Here is a 21,211-nt window from a genome sequence, read left to right on the forward strand (position 1 = left end):
ATATTATATGCCTTAGTTCGTGTTTCGAAAGACTTATTAGGGGTTTTGTCTGTTTCAGATTGTAGGATGGCCAGATTTGTCTGGTCGTAACGCAAGTAGTTTCCACTCGCCACCTCTGATCAGCGATGCTGTGAAATTCTCGATCGATGATCATTTTACATGTTGAGAGCGGAATGTGGATTGTGGGTAAGTTACTAACATTTGATTGCGCAGCTCCAGCCCTTGCGAGCTCATCAGCTTTGCAGTTACCTTCGAATCCAATGTGACCCTGTATCCAGATAACTTGGACAGAATTCTGAACACTTATCTCGTTAAGAGATAAGAGACAGGATCGAACCACATCTGACTATTGCTTAAATATTTAAAAATCTACGAACTATTGCACATGTGTCCAGTATGGTCAACTTCTGCATGTCTTCTAAGAGGTGTTGGCAGTCATACTTCTTCAAGTTTTTTATTAAATGCTTAGGCACTAATCCCGTGGACGATATAATTATTGGAATTATATTCACTTCCCTCGCTTTGTACATTCGTTTCAGTTCTATGGCCAAAGCTGCATACTTCGATACTTTGGTGGAGTATGTGCTTTGGATGTTGCGATTAAGGGGCACCGCTATATCGATTACTTCGATCGTTTTATTTGTCTTGTCGAACAAGATAATGTCAGGTTTGTTGGTAGCTGCGGTTTGATCTGTGGATATAAATCTGTCCCAGTACAGTTTAAAATTTGCATTTTCCAATATTGCCTTTGGTTCATATTTAAAATACAAGACTTCTGCTTGTAAGAGACCGTGTTTTATCGCAAGTTGTTGGTGGAGGATCTTTGCTATATTGTTATGTCTCATGACATATTCGCGGGGGACAAGTACGCTACATCCAGCAATTATATGGTCGATTGTTTCGCCGTAAATGCCGCACCTTCGGCATCTATCTTCTATTGCCTCGCCATGTATCGACCTTCGGAAATTCCTTGTTGGAATAACTCGGTCTTGGATAGCGATTGCGAAACCTTCTGTTTCAGAAAATAGCTTTCGTCTTTTCAACCATAAATTGGATGATTGTGCGTCTATTTAGATATATTTATTTATTTTATTTTAGTTTATTTTATTTTATTTTATTTTAATTTAATTTATTTCATTTTATCTTATTTTACTTGATTTGATTTTATTTTTTTTTTTTTATTTCACTTTTTTTATTTTTTATTTTATTTTATTTTAGTTTATATTATTTTATTTTTTATTATTTTATTTCTTATCTTTTTTCATACAATTTTATCTTATTTCATTTTATTTTATCTCATTTCCTATTATTTTACTTTATTACATTTTCTTTTATCTTATTAAATTTTCTGAATTTAATTTTTTTGTAATAAATCTTTTTAAATTTTCCCATTCCATTTGACTACCACACAGGGCTCCTCGAAACATTTCATACCACACAGTGCCATAACCAGCTCCGTGCAAACTGATGACATCGTTGCATGTGTTTTGTTGCTATATAATCCGGCAACAAAATGTCCATTGCACGTACATGCCTATCGTTGCGATTCCGAGTCCACAGCCGAGGCGTTGCATCAACAGCTGCAAATACTAATCAATCGTCCAGAAAACCAAAAACGCTTTGAGGAATTGGAAACACGGTGAGTTGCAAATTTATATTTTGCTTATCATACTCAGTTATTTTCTACTCAAAGACGCTTGCGAGTTTGCGCCTCAAGTCTTCCGTTTTTGAACGACTGTTGTCAAATATTTAATAGCAAAAGACGGCTTAGTGAAAGTTGTCGAAATGGAAATATCTGCTGCAATTTGCATTGATTGAATGTCAAAATGGTTTGATGAATATTAGAAGGTGTAAAATTACCAAAAAAACTACTTAGCGCGGTGGTAAAATATGTTATGCTATTTATTTCTCGATTAATAGTTTTGAAATTTTCGTTTAGTTTGGAATTGAGGAAATAAATCATGGAATGGCAATAACAGAGAGTCATGCAGGAAAATTTAAATCAAGCAAATATAAGTTTATGTATATACATTTTTTTAAATTTACAAACATCAGACCACCTTGCAGGTGGCAATAAAAGCAGCAATTAAACTTTTATTTCTTGGATGCGAGGTAGTAAATCGCACACAAACATAATACCACACACACATACATTTAATGATATGCAGAGAAAAGTTTAAGAAAAAATTTCCCTGCACGCAGTCGCAATCATTATGCGGAAATAGCTGCAGCAGACAATATCCCAACGCCAAAAAAAAGAAACATGAAAAGACTGAAAATAAAACGCAAAATTTAAAAATTAATTTAAAAAATAAAATTGCTTTCAAAGTGATGTGCATTGATTGGACTTAAATGCCACACAACGTTGCCAAAGCCTACATGACAACAAAGTAGGTAAGTCCGTCGCAACCGTCGTTGCAACCGCCTGTGATGCAACCGCCTAACTCCTTTTGTCATTCTTCCTCAATTGTTACTTGTTGCACATGCAACGCATTGTGGGGTGGTGCAACGGCAGTGACTTTTGTGACATGTCTCGCGGGCAATGTGACTTGCAGTTGCTTTTTTTGTTTCTTTTCGTGTTTCATTTCATTATGTACAGCTATTCCATTAGCTTTTGCTGTGCTTATATGACACAGTCATTAATTAATTGTGGCACTAATGGAAAAATGAAAATGTAGTCAGTGCGGTTGCCAGAGATTTTGCTGAAATTTTGCTGAAATTTCTAAGCCTATTATCAAAATGGAAATAGGAAACACAAGCGCGCTAGCGTGGAATGTTTAATCAGGGTGAAAATGGCAAACTCAGTCAGACTTGTTTACTTCTCGTTTCTATTTTGACACTTTTTCAGAAGCAGTTTCACGGGAATGTAAGCAAAAATATGCACCACATACGCTTACAGGTATGTATATGTATGTATAGGGTTTTTCAGTAAGAGCGCTTCAACTTTTGAACTTTTTTGAATAAAACACAAACGGTTTGACTTTTTTAACTAATTTTTTTTTTATTATCGAGTTTGAACATATACATTTAAGTATGAAATTCGATTTCTTTTGCATGACCACCGCGTGCACGTTTTACGAAGTCCAATCGTTGAACCCAATTTTCGACCACTCTTTTGCATAAATCGGCCGAAATTCCAGCAATTTCGCGTTCAATATTGGCTCTGAGCTCACAAATCGTCGCCGGCTTGTTACTGTAGACCAATGACTTCACATAACCCCAAAACGGGACGGCTTGTTAAATGGACCGTAAAATGGCCGTAATGCTCTTAAAGTAGCAGCAACAGAACGATTATTTTCATAAAAAATTTGCACGATTTGCAATCGTTGCTCAAGTGTGTAGTGTTCCATGATGAAATGTATACTAATGAAGTTTACAAATGACAAACGAAAAATAAAAAAATATTGCGTCGTTCGCCCTCCCTATCGGAAAAAAGTTGAAGCGCACCTATTGAATAACCCTATACATATTATAGATTTTTTTGTTTTTTGTTTAGCGCTGAGGTGCAAATAAATAAATTTATATATGTATTTATGCATAAAAGGTTTCCCCCATAAAGGCCAGGTAGAAATGAAAAAAAAAAAAAAATGATGCCGAAGACATTAAAGAGATTAGTTTTTAATTTGAATGGCCCATATATACGCTGGCCAACTGTTCATCTGTTTGCAGGATCGTACTTTTTTTAAAAAGAGAAAAACTTGGAAATGTAATTTCTTTAATAATGAAAGTTTACAGTCATTGAACATCGAAGAAAACTTAGCTAAACAATTTTTAAATCTTTCGAAAATTTGTTTAAATACTTCATTCGAAGCTCCCAAAGTGCAACTTCATTTTCGATACATATTGGATGGCACGTTGGGGCTTCCCAGGCAGGTGGACTATGCAGTTCCGCCTATACTTGCCACTACAACGTTCGTGACCCTCCTACCCTCGAGTGAAGAGTGGGAACGGGATGTGGTAAAAGAGGGCGAGTCCATCCATGTATACACAAATGGCTCAAAGCTCGATGGCAGGGTGGGCGGAGGTGTATATTCCGAGCATCTGAGGATCTCCTGCAGTTCTCGGCTTCCCAGCTACTGTAGTGTCTTCCAGACTGAACTAATGGCAATAATGAAATCCGTGACAGTGGCACAGTGTGATGCGATACCTGAAGATAATATCTACATTTTCACTGATAGCCAGGCAGCGATAAAATCACTCAAAAAACAGTCGACATCCTCCAAGATAACCATGAAATGCCGCGCGTCTCTTAACGAGATGGTTGAGTCATTTCACCTAATGATAGCATGGGTTTCTGGCCATTGCGACATTGAGGGGAACTGCAGAGCCGATGAACTAGCGAAAATTGGCACTAAATTGACTGATGAGTACATAGACAGTGATATAGGTATACCCTTGCAAACATGTAAACTACGTATCCGCGAGGAAATTGTAAGAGAGCGAATGAAAGATGGCGTAACGAAGCCACTTGCAAAATCGCCTGACAATTGTGACTAATTCTCATTGCTAAACGCACGGAACTTCTACTAAGAAGAGATAAGCGCAGTCTTAACTCACTGATTTCAGTTATTACGGGGCACTGCCTAATCGGTAGGCACGCAAACCACAAATCCACAAACCAAATCTCTTTCGCATCTCAAAAAACTGATGCTAACACCTTCTTGTCCGATTTCTGGACACGAACTCATTTCGGAGTCGAAGAACCAGGTTCACACCACTCGTTAGCCTCCTGTTTGGATTCAGGCTCATGGTTGTAGACACAAGTCTCATCCATAGTGTGATGAATCGACGCACAAAAACCTCTTTATCGTTTGGAAAATACTCTAAATTTTGCTGAGAAAGTCGCATTCGAATGTGTATTTGTTCCATTGTTAGCGAATGCGGCAGCCATTTGCACACAGCTTTTTGAATCCCTGAAACTGAATACTTCAGTCAAAATATTGCTGACACTGCCCAATAAGGCCTAGGGCTTCTAATAAATCTCTTTCAGTCACTCGACGATTTTCCAAAAAATTTCCTGTATTTTTTCTACAATTTCTGGTGTTGCTACTGTTTTTCGACGTCCTTTACCTGGATCGGATGCAAAGGACTGCACTAACTGATAGCGAAATATGCTTATGAACATCCAACATACGTTCATAAATTTACTTTGCTTTTGGATCTTCCAAAAATAAAAAAAATTAAATCACTGCACGATACCTGATTTTTTCCTTTGCAGAAAATTCTGCGATACGTCGATACTAAATGGCTTGTAAACAAAGAATGAATTGACAGATTGAAATAAAACTTCACATGCGTTCACATGAAGAGTGTTTCAATGTAGTAAAAAAAGGTAGGCTAGTAGCAACGTATCGAGCACATAAGTTATTGAGCAGCCTAGTATGTATAAAACTCGCATACATATTTTCCCTATGCGAATTGTAAATATTTTTCAAACCTTCCAACCCATAGAGAGTCACTCTATGTGTTTGTGCATACATACATACATTGTACATTACATATGTGTGGGTATGAGCGCGGCGCTTTCTCCTTTGATTGCTACCTGTATCAATCGCTAAGTGGGCGCAAACGCGAAAGTCAACAAATAAAAATATGCAAACGTAATTTGGCACCCATTGACACACTAACACCTGACTCCGCCACTAACGGCATCGAAACTTCAAGTTATTTGATTTTTGTTTCTAGTTTATTTTTCGTTTTTTATCTGAACAAAGCCATTTTGCAAATTTTAAGATGTGTCAAATTCCGTATTAATGTGTGAACCACCAACCATATTGGGAGAATTTTCACTTGAGTCAAATTTATTTATGTGTAAATAATTTATGAATAAATATCTAAAAAAAATGGGCCCAAATACATAATATTTATTGTTGTTGCCTTGTTAAGAAAGTGGCTGCATAGTTCAATAGCCAGATTGATAGAATACTAGTCACTTAGATCGGTTTGGAATATCTAAAATTATTTTGTCGTGTCACCACTTTAGAGGAGTTACAAAAGAGAACTTAAAAGAAAGGGTCAAAATAACCAATTTTTTAAGGAACAATGAAAGTTTAGCTGAAGTTATTGCAAATTTTAGGATAAAATAGAAAAAAAAAACAATTTGGCCTGAGAAAGAAAAGAAAATTTAAGTAAATTTCAAAATAAAGCCAGCTACAATAAATAACTGAGCCTATCAAGTTCACTGGGAACCAAGTAGCGGTGGCCGGGATATGCGTAACCTTGAATCGTGTTTCAAAAGAAACTGCTATTCAGTGCTCAGACTAGGTGTTGTTGTTGTAGCAGCATAAACAATCTCCATACATATACTGGGAATGCTGCTGAAGTGACAGTCATTGGGCGGATATAAGTCCGGGCCGCTCCGGTTACGTAGAACCGACTGTCGTGGGAACGCCAGACTAGGCGTAAACGTATTCGCTTGGCTCATATGCGATGAGCAAAGAATACGTAAATTGCTAAGGTTCTCAACCTTTCGACCTCGTGGTCTTTTGCGTCCTCTACTCTGTTCCCTTATTAAACTCAGGTTAGGACTTGGTTTGGATTGTGCCTTTCTTCTGGCAACAGTTGGCCAAGATGGTTCAACCTTCTTCGCGCTATGTCACTGCATTTAAGGAGAAGGTGCATTGGAGTCTCCTGGGGTTGGTCGCAGAAATGACAAGAATCAGTGAACCATATCCCGATCATGTGCAGATGGCTATACAATCTGCAGTGGCCTGTGAGAACGCCTGTGAACATTCTAAGTTTATCCTGGGAGAGAGTTATGAGTATTTTAAACCTAATAAGGATTACCCCATAGTTTGGTGCCAACAAACATTCCTGAGCCTTAGCTCTTCATTCCGAAGCTTCTCTTTGATGTTGTGTTGTCCCATAGCAAGAAAGGGCTCGGGTCCTTTTAATGTCAAGGCTGCAGCTTCTCTCGGCGAAGCACCTCCTCCTTTGTTCCCACTTAAACCACTGTGTCCTGGGACCCAAATTAGCCAGATGCGATTGTGAGTTCCTAGTAGATTCAGTTTCTCGACACACTCAAAGGCCAGTGAGGACTTAATCTCACAAGATGATAGCGCCTTGAGTGCCACCTGACTGTTGCTGTCAATTTTGCCCATTTCGAAAATTTCTTTCTAAGTTTATCTCTGCACATAGACAGATGGTATACATCTCCGCTTGGAAGATGCTTGGAAAGCTACCCTTCGGTACAGAACGCTTTGTTCGGAGCCATATATTGCAGCGCCTATGCCTTCTGGTGCCTTCTAGTCATCTATGTACCAGTGCAGGGTACACTCCTGGAGTTTCCTTCTCCTTTCAAATACGCGAATACTACCGGGGATATGACCCTAGCAACCCAGGCTCAAAACCTCGCAAACCGCTTTTTGTGGGGGATGTAAAAGTAAGAAAGCTGTACAGTCAACGAAGTTTTTTCTGTGCAAATGATCTAAACTTCAAAGAATACGCTTAAGATTTTTCGGGCCGACTTATTCAAGAATCTAATTTGAGAAGGCCTACCTGCCTGGGTGAAATGGTTGAAGTACCACTCTGGCACTCCGCAAGTAGAACTATAGCGCCGTTTTGAAGCCATTATGAGAGCTCCAACAGGCAGATATCTACAGCCATTCAGAGTTGTTAATGTCATGGTGAAGTTTGATAAGATTTATGCTCAAGCGGAACTCTTATGGTTTCGGAAGAAACCAAGTACTTGGGACTAAACATAGATACGAAATTGACTTGGGAGTCAAACATCTTAAAAAGAGTTAGGAAAGCGAACCTAGCTTTTTATGTCTGTAAGAGAGTTTTAGGTAAGACCTGGGGAATTAAGCCTAAGGTTGCTCATTGGCTTTATACTGCTGTCGTCATCCCCATTCTTCTATATGGAAATGTTGTCTGGTGGCGGGCTATGCAACAAAAAAAACCTGTTCTAATTTATTGAATAAGGTGCAGAGATCAGCGGAATTAGCAATATGTGGCGTCATGAAAACCACGCCAACCATGGCTTTGGATATCATATTACACCTGCCACCCCTAGATCTGTTCTGCAAATACTCAGCGGCTTATTCCGCTTTAAGGCTCAGAGCGAGCTCACAATGGAAGATTGTCACACATGAACATTCAACCATCTTAGACTCCTATACGGATATACCCAGTGATTGGGATTATCGCCCTCCCATTCTCTGCTTCGAAAGGAATTTCTCAATGAAAATCTTTTCTAGACTGGAATGGCTTGAAGAAGATCCATCACCTAACACACCCGCTAAGATTTACACGGTCGGATCTAAAGTGGATACCGGTGCAGAATCAGGATTATATTGCGAAGAGCTTTTTATCAGTGAATCCTTTAAACTACCGGATCACTGTAGTGTTTTTCAAGCGGAAATAAACGCTATTCATGAAGCCTTAAGATGGTTAGAGATAAACAGAATATTATCAACAGATATCTGCATTCTATCAGACAGCCAAGCTGCCCTACGGACCCTGGATGCGTTCCAAATAACATCAAGGAGTGTCTTACATTGCCGCCAATCTCTTAATGGAATGGCTTAACAGTATCGTACTGTCTTATGCTGGGTTCCAGGCCACAGAGATATACCAGGGAACTATAGGGCTGACCAACTTACAAGAGAAGATACCTGTATGCCAAACATAAATAATTTTATGGGGGTACCTCTCGCAACTTGTAAACTTCTTGTTTTGGACGCACTAATCAGTTCGTAAATCAAAGGTGGACTAGTGCCAATACCTGTTAAATTGCTAGGCAAATATGGCCAAGGCTAAATCCACGTCTGTTCAAGAAATTAATTAAAAGAAGAATTAAAAAATTGAGTAGACTTCAAATTTGGACCTTAGTAGGGGCCGTCACAGGACACTGTCTCATAGGAAATCATGCAAGGAGATTAGGCGCTTACACGCATGATTTCTGTCGTAGCTGCAGGAATGAGGAGGAGTTCGAAACAACTCAACACCTTTTTTGCACCTGTCGGGCTCCAGCTAGAAGCAGAAACCGATATTTAAGATCCTACTTCTTAATAAATATAGATAATCTATACACTTTAGGTATCAATAACCTTTTACGCTTTGTCAAAACCTCTGTATGGTTCAATATGGAAAGGGGAAATGTAGCCGAGCCCCTGCGGCTCACAACGGACCCATTTCGTGGTCTAAGTGGCATCGCTGACTCCTTGTGCGATGCGGCTGCCAAACCTAACCTGACTTAACTGGCGCACTGCCCCAGACTGTCGAATAAAGGAACACCCAGTGATCTTAATCGTCTAGCTGCCAAACCCAAACAGTTTTATTAGAAAATTATTTCTTTAACGTCACGCTTGGGGCCAACGAGTAAAGCAACTTATCAGATATAACCTAGCTTAACTGAACCTACCTTTAAATTCGTCCTCCTAATTCTCAAAATATTTAACAGAAGGGACCATTTTGTGATTCAGAGGAATACTTAAGCATAACTGCCAAACTAGAAATTTTTCCCCACCATAGCACACTTTGAATTTATTGTATGCGATAATTATTACAAGAACTGCCCACAAATATTTATACATTCATAAATATGTCGGTTTTATTTAGTGAACGAAAAAAAAATTCAGTCAGAATTTGAAATTCAGTCTTTGCTGCTTACGTTGGCGTCTACCAACTCACATTTGGCATCTTGAAAATGTCAACGCGAACGCCAACAAGCAGTCAAACATGAAGACAACAGAAAATCAAATAAGACCAAACCAGATCAGGCCAAGTCAGCCAGACTAGGCATAACAAGTCAAGCGAACTGACTGGGACCACACAAAAACGCAGACATTCAAACGTACGATTCACATAAATGATGTAATCGCTCCGGCGTTGATTTGTTTTAAGGTGCAGCAGGCAGTTGTCGTGCAACTAAATTTATTAAAACAAAAAATGTATGAATTAAAAAAAAAACTGATTGCATGTACGTACACATAAAATTTGCAATAAAAAATACTTAACCTTAATCCGCACATTCACTCACCATCAGACAAGACAGCGCATCTTTGCCTCAAAAACAGGGCCATGAAAAGCATTCCAAATTCGGCAGTGCGACTGCCATTGCAGCCGTCTTTGGTGGAGTGAGATTCAGTCGCTACTTCTTTGCCACTATAAAATGTGGTTAGAAACAGGTAAGGATTAGCAAAGCTATTGTTGATGCAGTTAAATGTCGTCCCGAATTTTAATTTGCATAAAAAGTTACCCTCTACGTGCAATATTTTGCTGCATAACATTCGATTCAGTATTTTTCATGGCGCTGCTAGTTGCAAGTGGCCATTTCGACATGTAACTGAAAAATTAATGCACACTAAGGTGGTGATGATTTTTTCTTTTGAAGTTTTTAGTTCCCATCCTAGTGGAATATTCGATTTGTTAATCATAAGCCGGGCGATACATAACCTAAAAATATTATAGAACAAAGAGAAACGCAAACTTATTTACATGCCGCAATATACATATTTACAGGGTTTGATTGAAAAGTAATGAGCCTTATTTTTTTAAGCAGTTTTATTAAACCTTTAGGCTTATACAACTAATATTCTTCAAAATAGTACCCTTGAGCGTCAATACACCGCTGGTAGCGGTCTTTCCACTGCAGGAAACATTTTTTAAACTCATCCGCCGGAATCGCGTTCAATTCGGCTGTCACAGTTTTTTGGATCGCCTCGATGGAGTCGAAACGCCTCCCCTTCAGCTTTCTTTTCAGACGCGGGAACAATAAGAAGTCCGGAGGGGAGAGGTCTGGGCTGTAGGGAGGCTGAGGAAGCACCGGAACCCCCATCTTGGCCAATGCAGAGGTGCAGAGGAAGGCGGTGTGCGTCGGCGCATTGTCGTGATGAAGGGTACAATTGTTGACGAGGTCGGGCCGAACCCGGGCAACGCGGTTTTCCAGCCGAAGGAGCACTTCTTTGTAAAATGGCGCGTTTACAGTGCTTCCTGGTGGTACAAACTCCTTGTGGACGATGCCTCGAGAGTCGAAAAAGATGGTCAGCTGCATTTTCGCCACTGTAAGATCCTTTTAAAACAGCTTTCACGCGCAGAGCGATGTTGACTGCACCGCTGTTGCCAGCGAACTGGGACCGGTTTCTAGTGGAAGGGGAAGGTCCAACGATCATTTTTCCCCACCAGCCGATTCGGTTGATCGCTTGGCAGACGCTCCGCGCGGGAATGCTCATTACTTTTCAATCAAACTCTGTATGTTGTCATCGTCCACGCTTCTGCGCCATACGTTGGGACGGACATGATGAGAGCCTGGTTGAGTGTTATTTTTGTTCGTAGAGAGAGGACTTTACCACTCAGTTGCCTACTTAGTTCAAAGTGGCTTTTGTTAGCAAGAGAGATTCCGCGAAAGAGTGATAATAAATAATTAAGTGGGACAAATATCGTAACTCCTTGGCGGACAAACCTAGCCGAGTATCTTTTGCGTAGAAGATGCTGAATTCGGTCTGCACTGCATGTAAGAAGTACCTAATCATATATAAAAGTGGTTATCTCCCATCTTCGGAGACATAAGACACAACAAATCGAAAGCAGAGGTGGATTAGCGTGTTAAGATTTGCTGTGGCATGAATCTGTCGTCGTTGAGAAAAGTTTAAGTCTCGTGAAAGGAATGTCACGTTTAAGAGCAATTTTTATCAAAAGATTTAAAAAGTAATGATCTAAAGGTTTCACAGGAGCTAAAATGTTCTTAAAAAGGTGAATCTTGAAAAGACGCACAACCCTAATGTGCGCAGGTACGAGCTCATATGTGCTTGCCTGTCAGGTTTAGTTTATGGTGCCCTTTGGCAAGTGTCGATGCTTGAAGTCGCGCATAAATTTCAGCTGACGGAAGTGCACTAGCTGGCGGGCAGCCATTCTAACTGGTTTTCTCTCCAAGGCATGACTTGCAACGCAGCCACTTTAGCGCTTGCCACACGCCTACTTGCCGATGTACTTACATCTTTTATCACCTATTTTTGTAAAAAATTAATTTTTATTTCATTTTCTCCCATACTCATTCGCATTTGTTTTATTTTCTTCTTTTTTTTGTTTGCAGTTTGGGCATCATGCCGCCATTGCCCACGTCCAGTGGCAACAACAGCAAGTCAGCGTCGCACATTTCCAGCAATGGTCACAATAACGAACACAACAGTGTGCCGAAGCAACACTATTTGTCACAACAACATCAATCACAACAACAACAACCACATCGCCGTCACGAATCGTCACCCAAGCGCTTCAGCTCATCGCTAGGCAGCGACACTGGCAACAGTACACGCGAATCAGAATGCAGTGAAGAACATAGCGGCGGTTCGCCCGTATCCCGTTCACCGCCCGTCACAGGCACCACAAAACCGCTACCACTGCCGCAGCCCACCAATGAGCTGTTCGATTCATTGGCCGCGGAGCTGCGTGCCAAGTTGAATGGCAATGGACCGCCTTTGTTACTGCCGCCACGCGACTATGACACAGTGCATCGCTCCAAGGGCAATTTGACGGCAATTGAACTTCGTCGCTGCCGAAATGCGTTGATTGTGGGCGGCGCCACGCCCAATGAGACAGCCGTAACTGCTAATGGCAAACAAGTTTCATCGCGTGGCTCCTCAGGCATCGGTTCGGATTTGGCACCGAGCCCAGAGCGACAAGACCTGAACAGTTCGAGTGGTGAGTACTGCAATGCAATTCAATTCAAGCCAAGTAACAGGTGACAAATTATTTTAATATTTTATTGAATTCCCTTTCCATTCTTGCATTGTAGATGATGAACAGTGGTCGAACGAAGCGGACAACTCTGTAATCGCGCTTAAACCATCACAGATTGCGATGGAACGCTCGCCACCCATAATACCGCATCATCCACAGTTGAACCGCAAGAGCGCTGTTCAGCCACCTGAAGATAGTTATTTGCGCGATCTGCCGGCGAAACCTTACACACCACGACAAAGCGCCAACAGTAGTGCGCATCGTGAAAAGATCGTTGCTTCCACACATGAGCGTGACCCGCGCTCGAAAACGCCATCGACGGCGAGCTGGTCGCGCGAAGACGAAATAAAGCCGATCATTATGCGCCCAGCCGATTATGATGCGAAATTCAATCGCGTTTTACAAGCCGAAACAAAACAGGAGTATCATCGACGCGCTGATGGTGGCGGTGGAGGTGGCACCGGCGGTAGAGAACGTGATCGTGAACGTGATCGTGAACGCGAACATCCAAAGTTACGCGACACCGACAAATACAATGAAATCAATCGTTTGCTGAACAAAAAACTTTCACTAGAACGTGAATCACCAGAACAACACTTTACTAAGCAAAAACTGGATGATGCTGAAGACTTCGATGACTCCGATCCACCTAGCGATCACAGACCTGTTCACCCAACCTCCAGCTATCGCAAGGAGAATCTCACAGATAAGCAGAAATTCATCGAATACACAGCAAAGAAACAGTCAAAATCGTACGCTGCCGAGGAGGCGCAACGCTATGGGGGACGCCATCGATACGTTGACCCGGCCGATTTGCCGTTTGAACAGTCCACAAGCCATAACAAGTATGCTGCTGTACACCGTAGTACGCACTCACCCGATCGTTCTGATCATGGCCATCCGCGCATGAGTGAGCGCGAACGAGAGCCAGATCGCTTGCGCGAAAAAGAACGCGAGAGGGAAAGGGATCGTGAACGTGAGCGTGAGCGTGAACGTGAAAACGATCGTAAACAATATTCACATAGCAATGAGCGTAACCCATACCGTGAACCAGAGAGTCTGCCCTACATACAAAGCATGGAAAAGATGATGAAGTCATCCGCAATGCGTTACAAGGCATTTGATGGCGCATTAGAGCCTGCAGCGGTTGCGCCACCCAAAGAAGAACTACACACAAAACTCAGCTCACAGCGTAGCAAATCTTACACAAAACGCAACGACGACGATACGATTCCAAAGGAGTATGCACACTCCAGTAGCCGATCTGATGTCACGCCCAAGGATCGCTTCAAGGATGCCAAGGACAAGTTTCGCGCCATGGAACGCAACGGCAGTCGATATGACCTAGGCGATGAGAAAGACGTATCCGACTATCGACCACGGCGCCGCGGATCGGTCGAACCAACAGACAATGGACGTCCATATGCCGATTGGAGTGATGAAGAGCGTCTAGATGATTCACCAACGCCAGTTGCCACCCGTTCGCGCTCTCGCTCACGCGGCCAGCTGTGGGAAGAAACAAATGTGGCGCCACGCGAGATGTTACCACCACGCGAACATCATATTCGCGAACGTGGCCGGGAGCGTCAATACCAAGAGTATGCGCCAGATGTTCGTCCAATGCGTGAAGCTTCAGGCAAACGCCCCGACACACATCGTGTGATGCGTGAACGCTCAAGTGACATGACAGATGCGCGTGATCCCTATCGTGAGGCATATCGGTATGAACAACGCAAAGTACGTGATCATTCAAGAGATACGCCTCCAATGCGTGACGAACGCGATCGGCATCGAGAACCTGTACGACACGAATATGCACCGGATGTGCGCGCAGGTCTTCCTGAACATAGATCCAATCGACGACAAGCTGAGAAACATACGGACTACTACCCTTCGCCTACTCCGCCGCCACCCACCGCCGGTGCACCCATACCCAATCCCAAAGGCATCTCCAATTTGACAAAAGGCTATCGTCACAGCTACGCCGAGCCGGTATTTGCGCGTGCTGGCGGTCGTGTTGGCTTGGCGGCCGTTAATCCGTATTAAAGAAGATAATGGAAATTGGGTTTGTTCGGAAAAATACGGTTTACTGTAATATTATTAATAAAGCACTAATCTTAAGTTAAGTTTTGATCAAAAAATTAAAGAAAGGAGGACTAAACTGAATGTTAAATGAAGCGAAGTATTCTGTAAATCTAATATTCAATTTAAAATGATTTAACGTGCATATCTATATTCTGTACGTATGTATTTTTTAAAGAAATATCTATGAACATATAAACTACTTTTAACCAGTCATATTTACATTTACTAAACCCGGCTTATTCCAGTCGCTAAGCAAAAGCTAATCAATGCTGGTTACCATAAGAATTAAACATTTTGAAATGTCCTTTTAAAACCACTGGAGTATGGCTTCAAAAATTTTAGTCAACAAAATCTTTACCAATAATGTGCCTTTTTATACAGAAACTAGCTAAATTTATCGAGAAATTCAACGAAATTCGAAGAAAAAAACATAAGCAAATTATTACATGCATGCAAACACTTAAGTATATATTATGTATGTATGTATGTATCTAATATATTATTATATATATGTATGTATTTTTGTAGTAAATTTTCACATAGCACCTAAAAATTTTAATTATATTCTTAACTAAAATGTAAAATCTTTATTTTCCATCAGTTGATTGGTTGTTACTTATTTTGAAGAAGGAATGTTATTTTGCAACGCTATTTGAACAAGCGATTTTTTTTTTTTTTTGTGTTGAGATGTAAACATGAAAATTTCAATAAAGGAATCTAGTTGATATATCTAATCGATTCATTATGAGTTTTTATTTTATTTGTTGTTTGTGGTAATATAAAAAACAAATGCTTCTTTATTGTTGCCTTATTTATTTGTTTTACGAAATTGCAAAAACAAAATACACGTAAATGTTGTCACAAGGCGGTTTCGCCGTTAAAAAACAAATCCAACAACGACTGCTTCTTTGTTGTTGTCTTATTTATTTGTTTTACGAAATTGCAACAACAAAATACATGTAAATGTTGTTACAAGGCGGGTTCGTCGTTAAAAACAAATCCAACAACGACTGCTTCTTTGTTGTTGCCTTATTTATTTGTTTTACGAAGTTGCAAAAACAAAATACATATGTATAAATGTTGTTACAAGGCGGGTTCCCCATGTTATAAATTCGCCTTTTGTTGTTGTTCCTCTACCAAAGTCAACTGCTATGAATTCGCCTAGCCAATATTCGTTCATTCGCACTGAGTTTTTGCGCATACTTTTCTAAAATATTCACAATAGCCGAAAAAATTCAAAGTTGGCTGAAAATTTCATGGCCGAGGGCGAACACTATTAGGAAAAATACTATGTATATAATCTATCATTTGATGTAATGGAAGATAAATTTAGAGGTATCAGATTTTAAACTGAAATATAGGGTTTTCCAAATAGAGGTGTTATTTTGACATTAAAAGAAAAATGCTATTTCCTAATACAAGCGATTTGATGTTTATTTCATTATAAAGAGGAAGGTATGCCGTTAATAGTGGAAAATAACATCAGGCAAATGACCACCACAACCTCGCTTTCAGGACAATATCCTTTTCATGAAATTTTCCATAACCGAATTGCAAAATGGCTGCCCTATGTCCTCGATAGTTTCACGAATTCCATCTTTGAGATCTTGAATCGGCCCTGGATAGATGGAGTAGACCTCTCTTTCATGTGGCCCCAAAGAAAAAAGTCACAAGGTGTTCAATCACAAGATCTCGGTGGTCAATTGTGATCACCTCTTCGAGAGATAACACGATCCGGAAACTTTTCCTGTAAAAGATCAATGGTTTCGTTGCTTGTGTGCCACGTAGCGCCGTCTTGTTGAAAATAAACGATGTTCAGATCAATCCCGGAATTGGAGGTCATGAAAAATCGTTATTCATCTCTCGAAAGCACAATCAAATTGAAAATAACACCGTTATTGTACCCTAAAACCCTTTACAACAACGAAAATCCACATTGATTGGGCAATATTTATTATTTTTACGTAGAACATTAATTTTTTTAAGATAATCCCTTTCAAATGTTGACCACGATTGCGCTGTAAATCGGCAATCCGTAAACACCATTTTTTTTTAACAACGAAAATCCAAATTGATTGGGCAATCTTCATTATTTTTGTGTTGAACCATTCATGGCATTTAACTTTTAAATGTTGGCCACAACTGCGCCGTAAATCGGTCATCCGTAAACACCAATTTTGAATGACTCGCTGGAGGAACTTCAATCGGTATCTCGTGAATAACTTTAGTAATGTTGGCTTGCGTTCGCCATTCACGGTTACATTGGCCCCAGCCTCGTCTTTGAAGATATATGGGCTGATGATTCTTCCAGCCCATAGGCCACATCAAACGGTTGTTTTCAATAAGTTATGTTAGATTGACCGGTCTAGCTGAAAGCCATCACGTAGATGTATTGGTCCTTAGTGGTACCAGATGGAGCTTGACCCTTACGTTTCCTTGTAGTAGGCTTCTTGTATAAGTCTGCGTCTTTTGCGAATCTAAGTAGGCTTTGAATGTCTAACTCCGGGAGATATATCCTAATCACTTATATTGTAGAGCTCCCAAACATTTCATTCGTGTTCTAGCTAATGCTGGGCAAGAACATAGAAAGTCTTCAAGAGTTTCCCTCTCTTCTAGTTCATTGCAAAACCTGCAGCCATCTTTGTTTGTAATTCCTATCTTGTATGCGTGCGCCGCTAACAAATTGTGGCCTGTCAGTACACCTACGATAGTTCTGCTTTCCTTTCCAGACAGGGCTAGTACGAATCCGGCGTATTTATCTGCATTCTGTGTACACATGGTTTTCGCGGTTTGGCAGTGGCTAGATTGTTCCACCTCTCGTCCGTCCAATATTTTCAACACAACGATGTCATTGCATACCGTATTTAAAGGTTTCAGTATCTCATTTTCTTGTTCGAATTGTGTGTAAACAGCACTTTTGGCATCTACAATTTTGTTTCCTGCAATGCCCTTATGTCAGGGTACGCAATAGTTGTGTAACCGTCTGTCTGCGGCTAGCCTTTCTATGGCTTCTCTGGTCCTAAGAACGTTTTTATATGAAATTTCATATGAGTTTATTGCCTTTATTGCCGCTTGACTGTCAACGTATATATTTATGTTGGAGTTGCTCGATGCCCTTGCTAGTGCTATTTCTGCAGCCTCCTCTACCGCAAAGACTTATGCTTGAAAAATACTGCAATGGTCAGGGAGCTTAAGTGGCCGCCTGATGTGTAGCTCTGCGCAGTAAATCCCTGCACCTACTCTGTCCATCATTTTCGAACCGTCAGTAAATATATTAAGCTTATTGGGGCTAGGTTTCATACTTCTTTTCCACCCCTCTTCTTCTATTGTTAGTCGGAGTCTCTTCACCCAATTGTATTTCGGAGTTACCATTTTGCGTGTTTGTTAGCCAATTGGTATTTTTTTATACCAGTTTTCTTAGGATTTACAAAATGACAAAAACAAAACATGGCAAAGCTCACACTTAAACTATTGTCATCACATTCAATAAAATTTGAAAGTTTATAAAACTATTAATTGCGTGACGAAATGTTGAGTAGACGTAAGCATAATATGTACCCGTAGCAGGAAAAAAGAATGTTCCCCTAAGTGTTTAAACTCCAAACGGCAGATATTTAGCCAACCACCGACCGCTATTGCTCTTTCATGCACGGAGATTCGAACCTACGCACTCCCGAATGGTAGTCGCTCACCAAACCATTCGGCTGCGGTGGTGTGACAGTTATGGGCGAATATAATGGTGCTCACACTCACCGATGTAAACGTACGTCCGTATCAGCTGACACGATTAAACTAATGAAAGCCCCATATAAATGAATTGTCACCACCGTTTCGTTACGTAGTATCATAGATCGTTGTTTCATATGATACGGGTGTACGTTTACGTTGGTGAGCTCCATAAATCTATATCGTTGCGATAACGTCAAACCGACTGTCGTGGGGGCGGAGGAAATGTTCACAACGGATGATTTCCTTCAGAAAGATATTTTTAAAGGCCTGTTTTCTGCTCTTTTTTAGCTACACAGTGAAAATAGCACTGAAAACCCGATTTAGCACGTCATAAAAGAGGAAAGCTTAAACGTAAGGCACCGAAATCAATTAACTAAAGCGGCCACACTGGTTCGCCGCAATTCAATGTTGCACTGCCGCAATGTTGTCAGCTGATCGTTGCGTTGCTTTCTCATTTATCAGTGTTCGCTTACAAACAATCCTGTAGTTAACTACAACTAAGTTTTAAAATGTCAACAAATGGTAAATATGAATAAGAATAAATGTTTTATTGAAATATTTTCACTGAAATGAAACATACAATTTCCCCAGGTATCGCGCCGAAAAGGGCGAAAATGGAGACGAAGTTTACGCCAAACGGCAAAGTCAAGGAGGCGCCCGATGAATATGGTAAGACAACTCGGTTGCAAATGTTTTATTACTAGTAACACAATAACTTACAGAACTGGAACCCTCTGCTTTCAATCCGAAATACCGCGTTTGCCCATACCTGGACACCATAAATCGGCACTTATTGGATTTTGATTTCGAGAAATTGTGTTCCATCTCACTGACTCGCATAAATGTTTACGCCTGCCTGGTGTGCGGAAAATACTTTCAAGGTCGGGGTACCAACACGCACGCTTATACGCATTCCGTATCCGAGGCGCATCACGTCTTTCTGAATCTACAGACGCTGCGTTTCTATTGCCTTCCAGATAATTATGAAATTATCGACTCTTCACTGGACGACATTAAATATGTGCTGAATCCGACTTTTGAACCCAAGGACATACGGCAGCTGGATCGCTCGGAACCGAAATACTCACGCACAGTCGATGGTACACTTTATCTGCCCGGTGTGGTAGGACTGAACAACATAAAGGCCAACGACTACTGCAATGTGGTGCTGCACGCGCTCTCACACGTGGGTCCGTTGCGCGACTATTTCCTGCGTGAACAAAGTTATGCAAAAATCAAGAGGCCACCAGGTGATTCCATCTTCAATTTGGTGCAACGATTTGGCGAGCTGATGCGAAAAATGTGGAATCCACGGAATTTCAAGGCACATGTGTCGCCGCACGAAATGCTGCAGGCAGTGGTATTGTGGTCCAATAAACGCTTTCAGATAACCGAACAAGGTGATCCAATTGATTTTCTATCGTGGTTCTTACACACATTACATCGCGCCATGAAGGGCAACAAGAAGCCAGATTCGTCCATTATCTACAAAATCTTTTTGGGTGAGATGAAAATTTATACGCGCAAAATACCGCCGGTTGAGCTTGATGATACGCAGAAGTCGCTGCTTCTTGCTACAGAAGAATATCAGGAAAAATGTGAGGACTCAAACTTCTTATATCTCACATGTGACCTGCCACCGCCACCGTTATTCACCGATGAATTTCGTGAAAATATTATACCGCAGGTGAACCTTTACCAGTTGCTAGCGAAATTCAATGGCACCACCGAAAAGGAATACAATACATATAAGGATAATTTTCTAAAACGTTTCGAAATCACGCGGCTGCCACAGTATATCATACTGTATATCAAACGATTCACAAAGAACACTTTCTTTCTGGAGAAAAATCCTACAATAGTTAATTTTCCCATTAAGTATGTGAAACAATTTGTTTTTAATGCATTGCAATGTTTTTTTCAATGACTTTTTACTTACAGAAATGTAGACTTTGGCGATATTTTGTCAATGAAGAACCGCGAGCTGCTCAAAAATACCAAATACAATTTAGTGGCGAACATTGTGCATGATGGTGAACCGAAAAAGGGTACTTATCGTGCGCATATATTGCACAAAGCCAATGGTCAGTGGTATGAAATGCAAGATTTGCACGTAACCGAAATATTGCCACAAATGATAACACTCACAGAATCGTACATTCAAATTTATGAGCGCAATAATGAATTATAGAATACAACATTTGTGGGTAAATAAATTTATTTTTAGATAAATGTGTAATAAATAAAAATTAAATTTGTATTTTAAAGAAGTCGGAGTTTTGTATGAGGTTGCAATTTTAAAAGACAAATTGGTAGAGAAGCTAACAGAAGTGTACGCGCCAATTATTTATTTTTTTAACTATTAACAGTTGTTAGGCGTAAATGCACCGCCTAATATATTAGATATATAATTGGCGCGTACACCCCTTATGGATGTTTGGCCGATCTCCTCCTCCTCCTATTTGTGGGATGCGTCTTGATGTTGTTCCACAAATGGAGGGACCTACAGTTTCCAGCCGACTCTGAACGGCAGATATTTTTTATGAGAAGCTTTTTCATGGCAGAAATGCACTCGGAGGTTTGTCTTTGCCTGCCGAGGGGCGACCGCTATTAGAAAAAACCTTTTCTTCATTTCACGGAGATTTGAACCTACATTCTCTCCGATTTCCTAATGGTAGTCACGCACCAACCCATTCGGCTACGGCGGCCGCCCAAT

At 40.6% G+C, this 21,211-nt stretch overlaps 2 protein-coding genes across 3 annotated transcripts in view; both read left to right on the forward strand.

Moving 5' to 3' along the window:
- LOC128857291 (uncharacterized protein DDB_G0284459) overlaps window positions 1-15,504 on the forward strand; it is a 208,655-nt gene extending 193,151 nt beyond the window's left edge. For both annotated transcript variants that reach the window (XM_054092988.1, XM_054092989.1), the window contains exons 6-8: window positions 1,413-1,639; window positions 12,035-12,642; window positions 12,737-15,504. In XM_054092988.1, coding sequence (XP_053948963.1) covers window positions 1,413-1,639; window positions 12,035-12,642; window positions 12,737-14,727 — 2,826 coding nt within the window. In that variant the 3' untranslated portion in view covers window positions 14,728-15,504. The remainder of the gene's footprint in view (window positions 1-1,412; window positions 1,640-12,034; window positions 12,643-12,736) is intronic.
- Window positions 15,505-18,908: 3,404 nt separating this feature from the next.
- On the forward strand, window positions 18,909-20,761 carry LOC128856327 (U4/U6.U5 tri-snRNP-associated protein 2). Its single transcript, XM_054091625.1, has 4 exons — window positions 18,909-19,017; window positions 19,087-19,164; window positions 19,218-20,373; window positions 20,437-20,761. Exons 1-4 carry the CDS (start codon window positions 19,005-19,007, stop codon window positions 20,684-20,686), a joined length of 1,497 nt encoding a protein of 498 aa, XP_053947600.1. The 5' UTR covers window positions 18,909-19,004; the 3' UTR covers window positions 20,687-20,761.
- Window positions 20,762-21,211: the final 450 nt, after the last annotated feature.

The sequence above is a fragment of the Anastrepha ludens genome, chromosome 3 (assembly GCF_028408465.1).
Source record: "Anastrepha ludens isolate Willacy chromosome 3, idAnaLude1.1, whole genome shotgun sequence".
In the NCBI taxonomy this organism is placed as follows: domain Eukaryota; kingdom Metazoa; phylum Arthropoda; class Insecta; order Diptera; family Tephritidae; genus Anastrepha; species Anastrepha ludens.

What these genes read in the sequence shown, in the direction of transcription:
- LOC128856327 (XM_054091625.1), top strand. An exon ending in GGAGGCGCCCGATGAATATG is followed by an intron (nt 19,165 to 19,217) that starts GTAAGACAACTC and finishes AATAACTTACAG; the next exon opens with AACTGGAACCCTCTGCTTTC. An exon ending in ATAGTTAATTTTCCCATTAA is followed by an intron (nt 20,374 to 20,436) that starts GTATGTGAAACA and finishes TTTTACTTACAG; the next exon opens with AAATGTAGACTTTGGCGATA.